This window comes from Delphinapterus leucas, chromosome 11 (assembly GCF_059928025.1).
Source record: "Delphinapterus leucas isolate spDelLeu-1000000601 "Yukka" chromosome 11, BTC_Dleu_Yukka2, whole genome shotgun sequence".
NCBI classification, from domain to species: domain Eukaryota; kingdom Metazoa; phylum Chordata; class Mammalia; order Artiodactyla; family Monodontidae; genus Delphinapterus; species Delphinapterus leucas.
This window is the reverse complement of record NC_143139.1, coordinates 83,465,157-83,485,901: the sequence shown is the minus strand read 5'-3', so window position 1 is coordinate 83,485,901 and position 20,745 is coordinate 83,465,157. Positions and strand designations below refer to the sequence as shown.

Here is a 20,745-nt window from a genome sequence, read left to right as displayed (position 1 = left end):
ATCGAGGCTGGAGGCTATGTGCCCTGCTCTCAAAGAGCACAATAAAACTGCCTCAGTTGACCCACAGGAAGCATGGGATGTTCTGATGAACCAGTTTTTCCAGAAAGTTCAGGGCTCACCAGAAATAAGATCTTTTTGCTTCAACCCTTATTGTGGAAAATCTTTATCAAGCGTAATCATTTCGTTTTTCCATTAAAATTTACTTAACGAAGTATAAACACTACAATTAAATCTTTCAAAATGGAATCTCTGGCAAGATCATTGCGTGATCAATCTCCACCTCCGTTCTTCTTACCCAGCACTACTCAGATTGGCCTAGGTTATAATGTAACCCAGGTCTGCTGTTGCACATTTACCTTGAGGCACTATGCCATTCCCAGAATTAATCACAGATTCAGTTACATACAAATCTTTGTTTACAAGAGAATCGTGAGGGAATGAGACTGTTCTCTGGTCTTACAGCTCTGTGAAGGCTACTGATGGGGAAAGGAGAGACTAAAGGGCCTCCACAGTGCAGGAGTCTGAGAGCATGGCTGCAGCATTATCTCCCACATCACAACACTGGGAACCTCTTCATTCCCATAGAATTTTGTCCATGCTGTTCCCTCTGCCTGGAATAGCCTTTACTGGCTTTAAAGAGAATTAAAAATGGAACCCCTTCCACTCTTACATGATTCTTTAATGCCATGTCTTTGACCATCAGTGTTAAAGCCCACATTTTGAACACTGATGTGGAAGAAACAGTGTAGAACGGACAGGGGGACTGAATTTGAGCTTGGTTTGCAAGCACCTCAATTTGTTACATTAAAACAAGTCACTTTTCTATCCACCACTCCCCCACCCCTCATTTTTCTTATTTATAAAATGAAGAAGTTGGTCATTTCACTCTCAGAGAGTTTATTATCTTTTTTATGTGAAATAGTTTACCTTTATCGTCATTTATTTTCCAGACTTTGATTCAACCAACAAAATGTTTGGAGCCCATACCAAGGTAAGCCCTGGGAGTAGAGCCGTGGAGACGCCATCCCTGCTCTCGTAAAGTTTATCATCTTCCTTTCTTCCCTTTGTACTTTTCCCTTTTTTAAAACTAGAGTGAATTAAATACCTAGCTTATTTGTTTCAAAAGATAAGTGCAATTTAAAGTATATTTGAATCCCGAGCTTTGCAAAACTCCCCACGCCTCCCAAATTCCACACATCAACGGTGAAGATTGCGGTGGCAGTTTCCCCGACGGCCACTAGAGGGCGCGCACATTTTTCGATTCCGAAAGAAAGCGTTCTTTGGGTACTTGCCCCTGACATTCGGAATTGGTGTCTCCTTTCCTCACTCACTTTCTTTTCAACTTGGGGCAATTGTGGTGAGCCCTTAGGCTCTCTCACTCCACCACGCCATCCTCGCCCCATGCAGTGACTCCTCATCTGCCATTGCGAAGAATTCTTTTGCTACCCAAACCACAAAAGTTTTGCTTCTGGCTGTTCTCAGTATTTGCCCTTTTGACATTTTAGAAGAAATAAGATCCGAGTTTGATGTTGAAAAGAAAGCATTGATTTCTTTAGTGGGAGGATTTCTTCTCCCTATTACTGTTTTCCCTAGCTGTGGGGGAAAAGCGCCTCTAAGGATTTAAAGCAGTTCCTTTGAGCTAAAGATCTTTCTGAGGGCTGACAGAGCTGCTTCTGAGCAGATCTTTTGGAGCTGACATTGGTCCCCTTGTTAAGCAGCCTGTAGTATTTTTGAGGCCCAGCCTTTTCCTCTGAGTTTTACATTCTGAATTGACCAGACCTTGATCTCAGACATTGGAGAATACACTCCCAGACCAACCCTCCTCACAAACCGTGAGCCAGGAGACAGGCCCAGTAGTTTACCCCAAGTTCTTTGCCTGGTGGGTGGCCCCAAAGCCTTAAACCTCACCCGTTATTTGGTTCCAAAGTCCTCTTACCCCCAGATATCCATCCTAAGCTTTTCGTAGGAGTCAGCACTGACATTAATGAAATAAACTGTAAGTCTGCCCCACTGCACATGGATATGAGATGAGCTTTTGAATGAGCAACTCTGCAGTTGACATGGGGAGGACTGGGAATGTGGCTCGAGCAAAAAGAGTGGGGGGGGGGCTTCCCTGGTGGCGCAGTGGTTGAGAGTCCGCCTGCGGATGCAGGGGACACAGGCTCGTGCCCCGGTCCGGGAAGATCCCACATGCCACGGAGCGGCTACGCCCGTGAGCCACAGCCGCTGAGCCTGCGCGTCCGGAGCCTGTGCTCCGCAACGGGAGAGGCCACAACAGTGAGAGGCCCGCGTACCGCAAAAAAAAAAAAGAGTGGGGGACAGGGTCTTGCCCACCCCTTTCTGTGAATCTCAATCAGCAGCCTGCTCTTTAAGGAGATGAACGACTTTTTTTTTTTTTTTTAAGAAAGGTGTCAGAAGTCTTCTGAGACTGCAGCTTTATGCAAATACGCTACTCAAGAAGAAGGCTTTAGGGGAGAGTTATTTATATCCCTCAGGCATTACACATGCAAAAGGTGAAACTGTGAATCTCTGCATTTCCAGGAGTGGATGTTCTCATGATGAGCACATCCTTGCTACTTTGGTGGCACATAATTCCCATATCTACCTGTCAGTTTGTTCCAGGCAGGAGACTACATAATCATTCAGTCATTTTAGAATGACCCCGTATGTTTCTCTCCAATGGGGCTTCTTGACCTGAACTTTTCCTAGGGATTAGATTTACTACCACCTTGGACCCTCTAGTAATAGGTGCATCCATCTCTTTTTCTCCTAAACAGGTGCAGGATTCAGTCATTAAAAAGTCATCGCGTGGCACATTTATTGCCCTTTGGCTTTCATGTTGACTCCTGGAATTAGCCAAGAAAATGGCTATTTCCCTAGGAATTATTGCTCTGTTGCTGGCTTACCCTACCCAGAAATCTAGACCATTCTCCATATTGAAGTATACAGTAATCACTTCAGGAAATTGCTTTCCCTGTTGGAAACTGAGAGCTCACATCGGAATGTTTCCACAGCACAGCTGATGATAATTACGACTCACTGAAATTTCAGTTTTCTTTGATTGTGACATAAAAACTGGGACATAAATTAAAACCCAATTATCCTTTAAGGGTAATTGGGGTTATAAAACCAAGAGACTGTGAATCAGTGTGTCGATAGTGCAGGAGCCCACTGTCGGATGGAACGGTATGCATTCTGTCTCCCGAAGCAGCCTTTTACATGAAATGGTTGGGGATAAGGTGATCTGTTCACACGGCATGCCAAAAAAGCCCATCAAACTGGGGTACAGCCTTGGAGAGGGCAGTGAGCTCCTAGGACATCTTGGAACGATTAAAACAAGGGAGAACTGCAATGGGAAAGTCACAGCCTTTACCTGTGAAGGTGCCCAGCGGTGGACCCAGGCACCCAGCACCAAGACTCAGCGGTTACCTGACTCTGCACACGTGGAAATGGCAGATCTTTCTACACGTGAGACAATCTACGTTATCAAAGTCCATGAGAGGAAGTTGGACTTTTTTTTTTTTTTTTCCACGAAGGATGTGATCTGCCAAAGCTGTGGGGGAAAAAAAAACAGATCTTCGGTAAATCAGGTCCTAAGTTAAATGTGTGAAGGGGAGATAATTAAAGGAAGTCTTGGATTATTTTCGAAGTACAGGAATTGCCCACACACCTACAGATGCCTCCCCGGCCACCTCTTGATGATGCATATTTGTAGACTCTTTAGGTCAAATCGCATCCACTGAAACTTCCCAACTTTGCACCCCAAAGCCTCTCATGACACACCCCTCCTCCCCCATCCTGGATTCTCAACAGGGTTTCACTTCCCTGTCTTTCCAGAGAAAGTGTGCCCTTTTCGTATTTTTAAAAGAGCACATACCCTCCACATGACAGCAGTTTTCCTCTCTGTCTCTGCCACTTAGCTGAAAGCCCCTGTGGGGCCTTGACTGTGATGCATGTAACTGGGCACACAGTAGGCACTCACTAACTGATGCTGAATATACTGCACCATTAAAATGGCATCACTCCGAACGTCTAACTTGTCTTTCTCGAAGGTAAACACTGCCACAAGTTATGAATCACAGAGAAGCCTTGAGCAAACTCAACCCCCTTTCAAAACCAATTGGGTTTTCCTTCGAGGGCACTCACCTCTGCAAACAACTTCCTGGCCACAGGACAACATAGAGACCCAGACAAGGGTTTCCAGCAGACCTCTGTTTTGAGTCGATGCGTCAATATCACTGGGTCTCCTGAGAATCACGAGAGAGAGAGGCAAGGTCCAGGCTATTTCCACCGTCCCTGGGGAGCCATGCCCCGACAGACCTCTAGGGAAAGTGGGATGTCCGACCTGGGCTTTTGCAACCTTATTTCATAATCTACTTTCTTATCTCCTACTTCGCAAAACCGAAGAGAAATTGGTGCAAACTATATTGACAAAAGATCAGAACTTGATTCTCAATGGCAAATGCAAGTATACATTATAAATAGCAAAACAGCTGGCTTGGACCATGTTGCCGGCCACTCATCCAGTTGAGAGATTTGAATGACATCATAACCCTTGAGAGGGTATTGCTAGCCAGCTGGTGTTATTTAGAATACACAAAAACTGGAGAAATAAAATGCACTCACATGCGCACGCGCGCGTGCACGCGCACACACACACACTCAGGTTCAAGTTATGCAGAAAAATATGAACGACAGGAAAATCATTTTCCCCTCAGGTGCCCTTCCCCTGGGGTGAGGCTGGGGGTGATAAGCAGCAGAGTAGCGGAAGGAAGAAAAAGATTTTATTATTTCAGTTGGCTTTACAGCTCAGCAAAATCTTTGCCCTGTCGTGGGCAGAAAGCATTAGACAGTGTCCTAAAGGGAGCCAACTGCAAAGCTGCCCGCCCCTTTCCAGGTTCTAGGAAATGAGATCATTCCCCTCACTTGGCAACTAGGACGAGGGGTCATCCCAGCGCTGTCTTCCAATCTAGTTTACCCCAGACATTTGAGGGTTAAAATTGTAGGGTATGTTTGAGATGGTCTTTTTTTCATTTCTTTTTTTTTTTTTTTTTAATTTTGCGTTGGCTCTGGAATATAAAATTGCTTGCCCATCCTCCAAGTGTATTCCTTTCATACTGGTAAGGTGTATTAGCAGATGTGTGTGTCTTCCTGCCCAGTAGAAAGTTAATCAGAGGACAGCACTGGTATTTTAATGTCTGCTCACCCTGTCACTAACACGCATTCTTTTAAGGGAAAAAATGCTTCTGTGCTCTAGTTTTAAAATGCAAAGGTATGATGTTATTTGTCACCATGCCCAAAAAAGTCCTTACTCGATAACTTTGCCAGAAGAGGGAGAGAGAGAGAAGGCAAGCGTTCCCCCAGCTGTTTCCTGTCTACAGTGTCTGTGTTTTGTAGATAAATGTGAGGATTTTCTCTAAATCCCTCTTCTGTTTGCTAAATCTCACTGTCACTGCTAAATTCAGAGCAGATAGAGCCTGCGCAATGGAATAAAGTCCTCAAAATTGAAATGTGACATTGCTCTCAACATCTCCCATCTCCCTGGATTTCTTTCTGCCTCATTATTCCTGCTAACCAATTCATTTCCAGACTTTGCACTTCAGAAGCAATGGGAAAAATCAGCAGTCTTCCAACCCAATTATTTAAGTGCTGCTTTTGTGATTTCTTGAAGGTAAATATTTCTTACTCTTTGAAGTCATTGGGGAATTTTCTTTAAACTGTGTACTGTTTGCTTCTGCTTAGAGATGTTCTTCAATTTAGAATTTTCATTGTTTCGGCACTGGGAGTTATTTATAAATTGCTGAATATGCAATTCTGTGGGATCTGAAAAAATAGCTCCGGGAGATAAATGCCTTTGCACAGATATCTGTATGAGTAAAAACTATTGCAAGGTACTTATGCTAAATCCTCCACTTCTGCAGGGCTTGAGTGGTGTCATTATAGAAGATTCCTTTAAATCCTGTCTATGGTTAAGGGCTATAGAGCATGGATATGAACTTTTGGATTTTTTTTTGCAGGTGCAGATGTTTTATTTTTAAGACCATGTTCGTGTGTATGTAGGACTGTGTGTGTATGTATCTGTGTGTGTGTAACTTGTCAGGACTTTTATTACAAGGCATGCCACACATAAAGAGTTACATTTTAAATGATATTAAAGCTTTTAAATGTGGTCTTTGGAGCGAAGGTCCCGGAACTCTCTGCACTTACGCCCAGAGAGTCAAAGTTAGAGTGAAGTTTACTTTGCTCTTCTGAAAAAGAACTCCTTAAGAACTCTTGCTGACCTTGCACATTCGTATAATTTAAACAAATGCATACTGTATATGGAAAGCGGAAACTTTCTAGCAACTGCTATTCCAAGTTTTTTCTTTTGAAGAGGATTCTCAGGGGCGAAGTTTGGACTTGGGGTTTTGTGTTGTAAAACTCTGATTTTATACTCGGTGTTGTAAAGTCTCTTTAGGTAAATTTGGCTGGCGTTGTCAATGCACTGACTTCTCGTTTCCAATCACTGGCCCTAGTTCAAGTTTCCATTCTCAGCAAAATTATATCTCTCAAGACTTGTGTTTTTCCCATTTGCAAGCACTTTTAAGCCGCTGTCACTGGCTCCCCGATGCAATTGCCTGAGGGCTCAATTCATAAAACGTACCTACCGCTTAGTACGGTAATCATTTGCTGCTTTCAAATACTCCACCACTGGGACTTTCCTTAGTCAAGCAAGTGGCTTAGGAGTTAAGGATACATCCTTGTCAGGCACCTGATTCTGCTGCACTCGAGATGCCAAGGTGCATGCCGGCTACCTTGCTTTTAAAAGAAATGAAGTCAGTATACACATATGCTATGTGGTCTGACAGCTGGGGGCTTTGTCTCCCTGCTTAGATGATCTTAAAAGAGGCTGTGGAGTGTTATCTCTGCATTGATTACAAGTTTGGAAAACTCCAAATGAACTTTCCATGTTGTGTATGCTGAACTGTTCAGAAGTAGAGCTAGCCGTAAGTTGTTGCTTTTTCCTGTACTTGGAGCAGGAAGTGGTTTGAGGGAGCTACGTGGTCTTTCAAACGTAATTCAATGAGTAAAGGTGTCTGCCAGGCAGAACTAGCAAGCTGATTGTACTCCGAGTCTCAAGATATTTCCAAGTGTTTGAATCAGAAGGAAGAGGGCACAGGAGAGGACTGAAGCTTGGGTCACTGTCCAGGGCGGCTACTATAGGCACACAGTGGAAATTGGGGGCTTGATTTGGAGGAAAAGATTGACTCGAATCCCAGCCGTGCAATTTGTTCATTGTCGGAATGGACAAAAGGCAGTTTACCCAGGCTCATAGCGTACCTGCCTGGGTGTCCAAATGTAACTAGATGCTTTCACAGACCCCACCCACAAAGCAGCACACGCTTTTAAGTCCTCAGTTTATCCACATCAGTCTCATAATACCCACCCTGACCTGCTGTAAAAGATCTGGAACAAACAAAAATGGTTACACCTACAGTGAGTATTTTCTTATGACTATTGCCCTCAAATTTTGCTGGGCATTTTTATTGTAGCCCAAACATCTGGAATCAATTGATATTCCATGTATTTAAGATAAAAAGAAAGGTCTTTTAAATTTTGGATTTGTGAATGATTTTTGGGAAAGAGTGCTCTGCAATTTTTTTCTTTTTTCTTTTCTCTTTCTCGTTCTTCCTTCCTTTCTCTCTCTCAGATCTTTCCTTTCTCTCTCTTCATTTCTTTTGTGTTTGGAAAAATAAAAGGCCCAGGAAATGATGAACATATGGGGCCACTTGTTTCAAACTTTTAACTCCTAAGCCAGTTCCTTATTGTTTTCTTTCCGGGGAACATAATGTGATAAATTCTCTGGTTCTCTGTGGCTGTACTGGACTTTTCCCTGAACTTAAAGGCGAATGCACTAGAGGTTCTATCTTGTCCTAGAACTGTAAGTGCTGGTATTTATCTTAGAACATAACTCAGCAAAAAAAAAAAAAAAAAAAAAGAAAAGAAAAGAAAAAGAAAAAAGAGAGAAAGAAAGAAAAAGAAAGGAAAAATCTGTAAAAAATAAATCTTAAATGCTAGAGATTTTTATGTATTGCTGGGTTTAAATGTGTCATATGAAATAAATAACTACTAAAATATAATTTTGACCTCTAATGAAGTTCTCAATTCACGAAGGCTATAAGCTGAGTACCTTTTCCCCTGGATTTCACAAGAACTGAAGAACTTGAAGGCATCTACAGCTGCAGGTGCTTGGCCTTAAGCATCACTATTAAATCAACAGAGAAGGAGGGATGGAGAAATAGGATTGGCAAAATAACATACATTCTAGAACTGACCCATTGCCAGAGTGTGGGGTATGTTCAGTGAGATCAGTTATGAATTTTCTCTTTTGAAAAGGGCAAGGAAGTCCAGTTGGGTTGGACTGGCTGAGATTTCCACTGGAAATACTGAAAGGGAAAACTCCCATCAATTATTATTTTATAAATAAGAAAGATAAGGATAGGATGACTTGTTTCTAGCCGTCTCCGTGGCTTTGGTTACATGGGGGTGGAGGGTTTCCATGAACAGGTCCTATGGAGAAAATGGAAGAAATGTTCCATCAAGCTTTCACCTCCTCTTCTATTTTATGTCCATTATTTATGAGGATTTGCAAATAGAGGAGGCTTTTCATCTTCCACAGTTTTACAAGTATTAACTAAATATTTACATTGTGTTAACGAGAGTCAGGGGTTTAGGGTTTTTTTTTCTCAATTGCTGAGCTGAAAGTCTGGCCACAAAAATGGAAATCTTAATTACAATGATGGAGCAAACTTTGCCACTGATGTAGACAGCCATTAAGTTAAGAGTCCATGGAGGGCAAGGAAGGTGGTTGGAAAATAAATGACTGAGTCTGCTTCTCCAAAAGTGATGGGGTTAAATGGACCTGCCACCACTGGGAGGTTCAGAAAAGCCTCTTTTCATAATGATAGCTTCCAGCTTAACTACATGACCTTTTGATAGGGTCCCTCGCTTAACATCCTGTCACTGACTCTGCTGATGCTGCTGAGAGCGAATGCATCTGAGGGGGGGTGAAGCTACTCACCTTGGGAGGCTTCCTAGAAGAAACCACATCTTGGTGCCACAAGTAGCAACATGGAAAAACTTAATGCTCACCTTCGCATTGTTTCTACTGCTGAGGGTAAGGACGGAGACCTGAGCCACAGGAATCCTGCTTCTGGCGGGGCTGCCATTTCGATGTCTATCATTTGCTAAGTCAAGCCAACCAGGGGTTCCTGCTATAAAATGGTTACAGTGACACATAAGTCCCTCCAAGAGACGAATTCCTGTGACTTAAAAAAAAAAAAAAAAGGCTTTTGCAGGTTTTGAGCCCAGTGCCCTGTTCATGGAGGGCACAGTCCACACGTGTGTTGATCTGATATTAAGCTTACACGAGGGGCGTTAGAATGAAGAAGGCGTGGGGTCTACTTAGCATAAGCCAATTTCCTTCCTAAATTTCCTCACATTTTTCCCGTTCCTGATTTTATACTTCTACTTGTAGTTATTAACTGCTGATCTTCCCCAGGTAAGAAATCTCAGTCTCTCTTTCTCTGCCTGTGTTTCTCTCTGTCTCTGTCTCTCTCTCAAGTGAAAAAAAAAAAAAAAACAAAACAACTGTGATGATATATAGTATTTGCACAAGTTCTTTTTCAGCTGCAGTAAATTCTCTTTAATCAGTAGCTGGGGAATGATGTTCTGGTTAATTTAATATTCTGGTCGATAATGAATGCACATGCTATCTGTGGATGGCCAATCTTGAGAGAACTTAAATGAATAAAACATATTTGGCCCCAAATCTGGACTGAGCACAATTTAACCTCTGATGATTCCAAAGGTTTACCAGGATCTCTGAGCGGTGTGGGATCCCACTGCAATAATAGCATCTTTCACATTCACATAGTGAATGTTTCTAGATATTTTATCTCACTGAATTGTAATAGGAACCCATAGAGAAGGCGTTCAGGAAGGACTTCCCCAAGGTTCCACAGTAGCAAGAGGATTAAACTCAGGTTGCTTGATGCCAAGACCTGCTCAGACCTCACTGCCCTGCGGTCACTCACACACCTTGTTGCACTTCGGAGCGGGTAGTTTTGATGAATGACAGGAATGGAGAGCTGAGGGTAAAGGCGCCCCTGCCTCACCCCCATCTCCTGGCAAAGACCCAGGAGGAAGCATGACCCTCCTTCTGCTTCTTCGGCAGGTGAAGATGCACATCACGTCCTCCTCGCATCTCTTCTACGTGGCCGTGTTCTTGCTTACCTTCACCAGCTCTGCCACGGCTGGACCCGAGACCCTCTGTGGGGCTGAGCTGGTGGACGCCCTTCAGTTCGTGTGCGGAGACAGGGGCTTTTATTTCAGTAAGTAGCCTCCTTCTCACTGCTCTGTGGATTTACAACCACAGGGAGTATGTGAAGAACTGAATGACTGCCCACGGCTGGCAGCCGTCCTCAGCCTCCGAGATTCCTCACCTTAAAGCGAGCCTAGTGTTTCAGTGGGGCTGTGGCACGTTTTGCAGATTTCAGATGGAATTTTCCTCCTTAGCAGTTTGTCTTTTAACGGCTTCCCACTGAGCTTTCCTGCAACTATGCTGCTCTACCCTCACTCTTCCATTCCTTCCAGTGGAAAGGTGTGACAAAATGGCCCTGGAGGATTAAGGTTTCAGTTTTTGAGATCTGTGAGTGCACGTAGCCACATATCTGAACATGTAGGGCTGTTTTAAGCGCTAGGTTATTTGGAGGACACTAGGAAGGTGGACTTGGGCAAAGAATGGAGGGGCCCTTCCCAGATGTCTCCATGCGATATGAAATCACCAGGAACACACAGAAGGTGAACCTTGCTGAAAGGCACGTTTGCAAATACACAGGCCCTCACTCAATGCAAACTGAAATGTTGAATTAATTCGTCCTCCATTCAAACTGACCTTGAGTCTCTGTTATTGCCTTCCTTTGACATCGCTCTTCTCTGGGGCTCTCCAGTGATGTCTCCATCTGGAAAAGGGTTTCTGACAAGTGCAAGGTCACTTATCCCATAAGTAGGTCTCAGGTGATTAAACAGTCAATAAAAAGTAGACAGCCAAGTCCACGCTTGCAAATAAATAATAAACACAAACAAGAGTGTGTGCTACCTAAGGGAATAGATCATTTAAAGAACCTACCTCAGAGGCATCTGTCTCATTGTATACTACAGGACACTGATGGGAAGCCAGACGCTCCTTCTGTGTAATTCTTTGGAAGTTTAGAGAGTTTCAGGAAACTGACTCTCAGGTCCTCAGGACCATGGATCATTCTTTGAGGTTCATATCGCTTAAGTGTAGACAGCTTGCCTCAGTTACCCACTAGGCTTTGAATAGCTCCTGTGATGACTCACAAACTTCAAGTCTCTCTCATCTTCTTCCCAGGAAGGGGTGTGTGTGTGTGTGTGTGTGTGTGTGTGTGTGTGTGTGTGAGACTGGAAGGAGGGGTCTGTGTGTAGCAGTCCAGGATGAGTACGGAGCATGGGAAGGAAGAGGCTGATAGGCGTGTTGATGGTCTGTACTCATTGTAGATTTGGTGACAAATAGCTTTTCAACAACTAGTGACAGAAAGTGAGAAGTGCTTTCTACTCTTTGAATGGGCAAATTCCCACTCTCTGTTTCCAGCCAATGCTTTGAGTGAATTCATTTATTTTTCTGGCAATAAAGTGATTCTATCCCATTCTCTGTTGCTATGCAGATGAAAGCCTTCATTGGGTGAGTGCTTTTCAAATAGCAGGCTTGTTTTACCTTCAGAATATCTTGAGGAAGGCAAATGTGTCACATCAACATCACCCAACGATGGGCTGTCATTATTCTTTACTTTTCTACTACTGATCCACATTTTAAAAGATGGATAAGTGTTTCTCACTTATTATGCCCAAGAGGATTTTTTTGTCTTGATAATCCATTTGTGCCTTTTCCTTTTACCCAGTTCACTAAGTGATTGCCAAGCCCCCAAGTGTCTTGTGTTATGTGCCAGGTTGAATTGTGATGTTCAGTGTGACATGCTCCAGGATTTCCATGCACAGTGCATGGAAACTGGATCTTTTATGACTGTGATGCTTGCATTAAATGATTGAAAATGAGAATGGAAAGAAATAACTTGGTCCCAAGTAACCATATGATACTTATATATGTTCACACAGATAGTTAAGAGTATTGGACAACTGTGATGGAAACTGATTTCAACGCACTGAAAGGCATTCTGTTACTCCAAGGATCAAAGTTTAGCAAATGTGTTTTAATTCCATTTTAGTAACTTGAAAGGGGAAGGTTCTACATGGCAACTCTTAATGTTTAGAGTATGACTTTGGATAGAAAGTGGTTTTATAAATTGTGTTTTATTATTATTGAGAGTCTAGGTTTCATAAGTTCTGCCTTATAGAACTCCATGACTTAATGTAAATTATTTGTCGGACATAAACCCTCATGCACCAAAGTATTCTTATTAACTTTCTAGTCAACCGGACTAGCCTTTTTGCCCAAGAGAAGTTAACCCCTTTAAATTCTTTAATTCAAAACATTGATGGAGCATCTGCTATGTGTAAGACACAGTACGAGGCATGAGTGAGATACCTAGAAATGAACGAGAGATTAACTTTGCCTTCAAGGAACTCACAGTCTAGTTGGGAGATTAAAAAAAATAAGTATCAATATTAGCAAGTGTCATAGAGAAAACTAATCATGGAAGAATAGATTATAGTCCTTTATGCTTTTCCTGAATACTTTTTCCCAGTTTCTGAAATCACCTAACCCGGATCTGCCCTCTCAATGGGCTCCTTGATACCAAAGGCCATATTTATTTACCACTGAATCCCAGTATCTAGTTCAATGCCTGGCTGATATAGCTGCAGCTCTAATTTGATTGCTGGACTGGCAGGACTGAACTGAACGGAATCCAGCTGAATGGGATGGCATGACTTGTTTGGGACCTTAGTCTTCAGAATCATCAAGAATTAGGTTCGTTAGGCACTTTGGACAATTCTCACCTCATATTTACCCACCTATTTGATAAAACTTTATCTTTTCTCAACTGAATACCGTGTATACTAACAATGACTTAGAGGCGGCATTTTGGTCCTCCCCAAGCTACGCTGATGGTCTGTTTTGTGTCTGAGCCAATTATTCTTACAGGCATTAACTGTTGTCAACAAATTTTATTGAGTTTCCTTTTTGTCCCCTGAGATTTACTGTGTGTGGAGAAGTCAGCTCTAAGCATTTACAGCCTTTGAAATACTTTTTAGAGGAAAGCAGTCTTCCCTACCTCTGTCCTCTGCCAATCGACTCTTATTATATTTTTTACCCTTATTTTCAAAGTTTTATTGCGGGTGTGTGTTTCGTTTTAAGCCACTTCAAATCCATTTTGAATGTATGGATTTTTTTCATAGTGGAAGGGGGTTTCTGATCTTAGTTTGAAACACAAACATCTAAAAGAAAATTGCCTCCATATCTATCTTTTTTATTGGGCTGGAACATTTAACAAGGAGAGTTTTTAACCCTATTAGAGACAGAACTGTTGTGAATAATTTTTTTTTGTAATGCTTAATTTGCATAGATTGACCCAGTATTGTAAATCAGTTCCTATTTCTCTACAAGCCCAAGTTCCACTAGAGCACAGGGGAAGCCACCTTCTGGACTATTTGTTTTGTGAACATCTTCCCAGCATAAGTGAAATAGTTCCTCTATAATAATGCAGCTTCCTCAGACATTTTATGCAATGAAATTTGCAAAGAAGAGCTAACTACTGATTCTTCCCTATGTATCATAGTAAGAGAGCATATCAACCAGTTTCATACTTTCATAGTCTTGGGAGAAAAATGGTGGCATAATGGAGCTGGCACACTGGGAAAGAGCTAGCTATTATCTTACCAGATTGATGGAACCCTCATAGAGAGCAGCTTGTTATAACCTCGCTGTGCATGGAACAAAGCAAGAGGAAAAGAGCTTCAAGTGAAATAGGAGAAGCTAAGCTTGCCATAGATATAATTTTTGACAGTCATGGTGATTAACCATTTTAACATGCGCTTTAGAGGCTTGTGGAATTTCTCTCCTTGAAGATACTTTAAAAAATGACGGACAACCAACCACCTTGGATGGTTTCAATTAAGAGCAAGCAAAAGAAAGCGAGTTTCTGGGGTCCTTTTTAGTTTTAAGAGTCTATAAACAGTCCCTTAAATAAACTGTATATGCTTTACCTCGGCGGTCTGGGAAAAAGGAGAAGTAAATCAATTAGAAAGGAAAGTTGGATGCCCTTTTGGCTATTCCAGATTTATAGCTTTTGTAAAACATACCTCTAATGCATAGTTATTAAGAACAGGTCTGAATAAATGAATGGCATTCTTCATGTGTTAGAACATACTGTTTTATAAAGAGTTTAAGTAAAACTTTGCAATGAATTTCATTGTTATTGATTGCAACAACCTTCCTAGATCGAAGTTATTATTATTAACTCAAGCTTCTTTCATTTGAAATATAGTGCTCAGAAAACTACTCCCAGACCTGTCATTCATTAGCTGTATGACTTTGGCAGGCATTTAAACTTCCTGAGCCAAAATGTCCTTGTCTATAAAACAAGGGGATTTTGTTAAAGTAAATGACCTCTTCTAACTTTAACAGACTCATAGTCTAGGTTGTAATTAACAAGGATTTGGTGCTATTCAAGAAAGGAGAACCTTGGATTTAAACAGTGACCGAAGAACATTTAGACTCCTTTATCTTCTCCACATAGTTTCTTTTCCTCCCCAAAGATAGGAGATCCCACCTACTTAAAGAAAGAGGAGCCAGCTTCTTTGTTTTATTTTGTTTTAAGCTGGGTTCCAACCCCTCGGGGATGAAATAGAAGCTTAGACGTGACCAAATACATGCAAGTCATCTGGCCAAAGGAGCACACACCTCATGAAAACAGATTGCCATTTTTCCTTACTAGGAAAGACGAGCTGACAGTTTTCATCTTTACATTTTCTCACTCTCCTGGACGTGAGGATGGTAAGTAGGTCATTTTTTAGCTGCCCTTTATTAAATTAGAGGGGGCAAATTAGAATCTATAGGTTTCTAAACCTTGAGGAGAAGCCTTTTCCCAGCCTATTGAGACTGCCTTTCCATTAAAGGAGAGTGCACCACTGGGGACACCCAAAGACACACTCACACACCATTAGCATTGCTGTCAGTGGGGCTGGATTTGAGCTGCACCATTTGCATTCCTTGGCTTGGCACCCCTTAGACAGCCAGCCGTGCATTTGTATGACAGCTGGTCAAGCTTTTCTCTTTGAAACTAACTGGAACATGTGGGATTTGACCTTGGCCCTGGCCTCATTAGCACCACTAAGCTAATAGGCCACAGATATTCTTAAAGAAAAACAATGAGTTTTTTTATTGACCCTAAGTGCTTTGCTACTATTTAAAAATGCCCAAGGGGACCAGTCTGGGCAACCAAGGGACTGCTAAGAAAGTGATGATTTCTGTGCAAATTCAGAAAATAATTTGCATTTTCCTGACATTGTAATGCTCTTTGAGACCTGTTCTCCCTGATGGATAATTACAAGAAGCAGGAGAGGGAAGGATTCAAGACCAAGCATGGTCTCTGTTGCAAAGAATCCAGGGTTTGAATCCCAGCTCTGAAACTTACTTGGCGGGTGGCACTGAGCAAGTAACTTAACCTCTTTTTTCCTCAATTTGCTCATCTATAAAACGGGGCCTACCTCATAAAACTGGTTAATATATTAGAACATATTAAATTAGAATTCTGCCTGGCACATAGTAACCATCATAAACACATTAGCAATTATATTTATTTACTCTCTTCCGGGATCATTTGCAGAGTCTATTGCAAAGGTAGAGGTATCTGGGCAGCCCAATTCATTATACACTCATTTCTCTCTACAGGGGCAGCAGACAAAACCTGTTGCTAGTAGTAGCAGTTACATAGTAGTTTCAGTAACACGAAGGATGCCTTATGTTTGACTAGTATATTCACTTTTTCAAAATCCAGCTGTATCAGCTCTCTCCCTTTGTCTTTACTCCAGTCTTAGACGGCAAGAATTATTGCTTAATCGGACAAATGAGAAATGTGAGACACTGAGATTTTGTGACTTACCTCACTGGATGGATCCAGAACCAAAGTCAATGTCTCTTGTCTCCAAGAAGCATGTTCATCTGGCCATTCACATTGTTTAAAGGTCCAAAGTGTTATAGCACAGGGAGATGCTTCCCAAAATCCCAGGCTTCTCTAAGAGATCAAGAGCAGGAACCCCTCAGTTCAGTGTGAATTCTGAACACTTCTTTGAAAGGAGGCTTGAGGGAGACATCCATGTAATGACGCTACATTTTACCTTCTAGAAAAACTTAGAAAATACTAATAGAATTTCCTCAGGGTGCACAAGAAAAGCTTCTTTGAGTAGAGGCTGCTGCTGTTCAAGACCCTTCACAGACTGGGCTGCCCTCAGACAGAACACTGCAGCTCACCTGTGAGGAGGAGGTTATGCCTATGGTCTGTGGGACCCTCTCCTCTGGCCAACTTCAAGTTTTCTTCTTTCTCTGCCGGCAAACCTCAAGTGCTTTAATTCTAGCATCTATGAGTTCTGCTGGTTTTTCTCAAAGACCTACTGAAGAAAGGCTGTTTATTGGACCAAGGATCGTTCTCTGGGTGCTATAAGAGAGGTGGTAAAGGAGAGGTGGTCACAAGGCACCATAGGCCTGAGAGTGAGCCAGGCAGGAAGAGTCTTCCCCAACTTGGCCATGAAAGGAGCTGTGGGAGCAGCCAGGGGTTTGGATGTGAGGCTCCCATCTGTGCAGGTGCCCCTCAACCAGTTGCTTGAAGACCAATGGTATCAGAAGTTCTCAGGTCTTCAGTGGTTGGCAGGGGCGTATCTCCATTTTGGATCCAAAAGATAGTGTTGGTGTTCTCCAAACCCTCTGGGCCTCCATATACCTAGTCCAGACATCACGTACCATGCCAGCATTCCTCAGGACCTCTGTAAAGAGCCGACCTCATCCCTCTAGCAGACTTTCTTCTGATTTCACAGCCCATACCAAAGAATTAGACACACTGCAAACAGGCACGAGATCTCTCCCAAGGAGATTTCTCATTGTTCTCAATAATGGGCTACAAAGCCTTTCCTCTTTTATGCAGCCAGAGTCTTTGACAACCAGAGTAGCAAAAAAATTGTTTCTGCACTGAGCTGTTGCCCTGGCAGAGCTCCATCCTACACCTCTCCATGAAACATCAGCAAAAGCTCTTACATCACAAAGAATTACTTTTGGTTGCCTGGAAAGTTCAAATCCCCAGGCCTTATTAGCTGTTAGGCTAAGGAGATGACAACAGAGCATTTCACTTGTCTTTATCTATATGTGAGATCATGTTTAAAACATAGCAAAGAGCTGTTATTTGACATGCGATTCCTTAACTGCAGCAAGTCGTATGCCTATTTAATGCATTGTTTAGTCTCACGTTGGCTAAAGCCACTTAAAGAAGCACTTGGCAAGCTCTGGCTCTTCATTCTTGGCATAGCTGCCCCTCTCACTTTTTCACTGAACCTTAAATACCAAGAAAAACCGTTCGCTTACTTTACGTCTGGCATGTTGCTTTATGCAATTGGCCAGAACTTTTGCACGTGGCCCTCTGCATTTGTCCTAAGGTAATTAATGGCTTTGCAATATTTGATCAGCAACAGCATGGACACAAAGAGAAGTTGTGCAACCAGCAGAGACCACACGGTCTTTTAAATGAAAACCTTTTGCATTAAATGCTCAGGCGTTCTGTGGGGATAAGGGTTTCCATGCCCCCCCAAACAGCAACAATAACAACAACAACAAAAATGGGCAAGCTGAAGCCCCTGGGAAGACACCCAAGAAGCTGATTCTTGATTAAGTATACATCTCTCTAATAAAACTACCTAATTGTTTAAAGGAAGTAAAATTGAAGATTGTTGTAAGCTTGGAAGCCCTTGAAAAATAACCTAGTCAAACATCAAGAGTGAAACTGAGAGAGAAGGGACATGTCCAAGGCCATGCTTCTAATTAGTGGCAGAAGTAGGAGATATTCTTGATTCTGTTTCCTGATTCCATGTGGTGTTCCACCTTTAGCTTCAATGGACCATGCCTATGTCTAAGTTACCTGGTAAATTTAAATGATCAGGAGAGGCCTCCAATCAAGCTCATCCAAATGAACATAGATCTTGGTGGTGCTCTCATTCCGATAAATTCACCTGAGACTGAAGCTCACGCCGTTGTTCCCCTGCTGTAGAAATTTGTACAAACTAAGGGGATTCCCTGCCCGCTTCCCATACAATGCGCTAGGCCTTGCAATATGCTTTGGGCATTGCAAGTCCACTTCAGGTCATGATTTAGACTATTATTGTATGTTATATTATTCTGACTCTTTGGTCATTCTCTCCAATGTCAACTTGGGTAGAACTGCTTTGGAATGACTTAGCAAAGCTGTGCTCCTGGAAAATCTGAAACAGCCTGACGAGTCGTTGGATCAGCTTTTTTACTGGAGATTTCTCTGACAGCCCTAAGCCAAAAGAAATTTACACCTGATTTTTTTGCAGATGTCCAAGCAAATACTCTGTGAATCTCCTCAGATTTTCCTCTTTCACCCGTGGTCTTTTTGAGGTAGTGGAGAGGCTTTTGGAAGGCGCTTTTAAACTTTGAGAATCTGTTAGTCATGGAGTCAATTCTGTGAGTATTCCTGGGAAGATGGTCCTACCTCTGTGCCGTTTACCTTGATGAAATGGGTCTTTCGTCAGAGGTGGGTGATGAAGGAAGTCTGTACTGAGCCAACCCACATGCAATCAGCTCCTGATTATCTGTGAAACTGGGGAAAGGAACCCCAAGGGTGAGAATTCTGGGTTCAGCTGATCTGGGGACACTGTACATTTCAGCCTCCTCATTCCTCCTTCCTCCCTGCCCCCAGCAACAGCCCTTTTGTGAGACCAAGTGGCATGTTTTAAAATTCTACTTTATTCTCCTATTCACCCCTCATGTCCCCCAGCAGTGCCATTGGCATTGGGATTTCTCAACCTCAGCACTATTGACATTCTAGGCCAGATAATTTTTTTGGTGGGGGAGAAGGACTGTCCTGTGTATTGTAAAATATTTGGTTTCTACCTTCTAGAGGGCAGTAGTCCCCTCCTCCCAGTGTGACAATCAAAAACATCTCCAGACATTGCCAAATTCCCCTGGGGAGTGGGGTGCAAAATTACGCTTCATTGAGAACTACTGGACTCCAGAAGAAAAGCAACTAGAGAGATGGGAAAGCCATGAGTGAAGGTGACACACAAACTAATTATCAGTCACTGGTTAATGGGGTCTATGGTCCATTGCCCAGAGTAAAGCAATGAGAAGAGTTACTAGGGTTTTGAAGCCTTCTCTATGAAAATAAAAAGCTCTTCCTCTAGGCCATCAAAAAAGGTGTTTGTGGGCCCTCCCTTTCATCTGATAGCTGTGGAACTCATTTATTTTAGTAACAGCAGTAAGGGAAGGCAGACATGATGTAGAGCAAAGCTGTGTGCTTAGAAGTTTGATTGTGACCACCTGGAACAAATGAAAAACAAAAACAAAAAAAAGCTGGTTCTCTTTGACCTCAGTATTTGCGGCTCTTCCCTTCTTGGTCATATAATAAATAAGCTCTCAATTCAGAGTGAAAAAGCCTGGTTCAGAGGAAAGGGCCACAGTTTTTCTTTTCCCTTCTTGTGTCTTTCCTATCTGAGTATCATTACAGTCATTTTATTGTCTATAAACAGTCCCACCAGAAAGTAGAAAGAGAAGATCAATGAAGTTATTAGTTTGGAAATCAGAGGTTCCACATTTGGGTCTCGCCCAGCTCCCTCAACAGCTCTATGACCTTGGAGAAGCCACTTAATTTCCTTGGGTCTTACATTCCTCATCTGTAAAGTAGGAATAAAAATATTATACCTCAAGGCTTTGTTAAGGCTCAACTATAGAGGGGCTTGGAAACTGAAAGGGCAACCAAATGTGTTGCTATTAGTGGACTGAATTGAATACTCACCCTGCCTTGCCCCTCTAATCACCATCCACAAATTAGTTCAGTGGTTTGACTTCAACTTTTAGCGACATTGAACCATTAGTTCAATGGTTCTGCAATAATTTTAATCTAGAAAAGCTACTTTGGCAGTGTATCTTCTGAACCTTATTAACTAGAAATAAAAGAATGCTGGTATCTTCTATTCACCTATCACTTTGCATTTAGACCACCCAAGAGTCTATTGATGGATCTTCAGAATGCTTACTCAGTATTACTGTTTATGTCCTCATTGGAGGAAGCAGAAAATAGATGGGACCTATCACTTTACCACAATGAGCTTGCTTAAAGAGTTAGTTTCCACACAGTGGTGAGATAGTCACTGAGGTTATCACACATAAGCAAAAGATTTCCATTCTCCCAAGTCAGCTATTGGTGATTTTTGCTTACCCTCAAAAAAGCAGTGTTCAGCAGAGGGAATGTACTCACTAATCAGAAAAGTCTCTTTGTACTCTCAGGTTGCCCATCTAAACTGCTTCCTTAATCACAGCCTGACTTAGGGGAATTGAATTTTTTTGTTTGAGCATGGCCTTGATGAAATCAAAATTGTGAGTTTCATCACCATATGCACCCATGACCATGTGGTTCTTCTATCCCACAGGCTTCACATCCAACGGCTCCCAGAGATACATTTGACATAGAAATCACAATCAAATACCAGTTACTGCCACCATGA

General features: G+C 42.3%; 1 protein-coding gene across 2 annotated transcripts in view; it reads left to right on the top strand.

The window, feature by feature from the left end:
* The first annotated feature begins 4,626 nt into the window (after nt 1-4,626).
* The window catches only part of IGF1 (insulin like growth factor 1), a 73,844-nt gene continuing 57,725 nt past the window's right edge, over nt 4,627-20,745 (top strand). Inside the window, exons 1-2 of one of the 2 annotated variants that reach the window (XM_022599832.3) lie at nt 4,627-5,671; nt 10,217-10,373. In XM_022599832.3, the coding sequence (XP_022455540.2) occupies nt 5,609-5,671; nt 10,217-10,373 (220 nt within the window). In that variant the 5' untranslated portion in view covers nt 4,627-5,608. The remainder of the gene's footprint in view (nt 5,672-10,216; nt 10,374-20,745) is intronic. The other variant, XM_022599836.2, reaches the window with a different exon arrangement.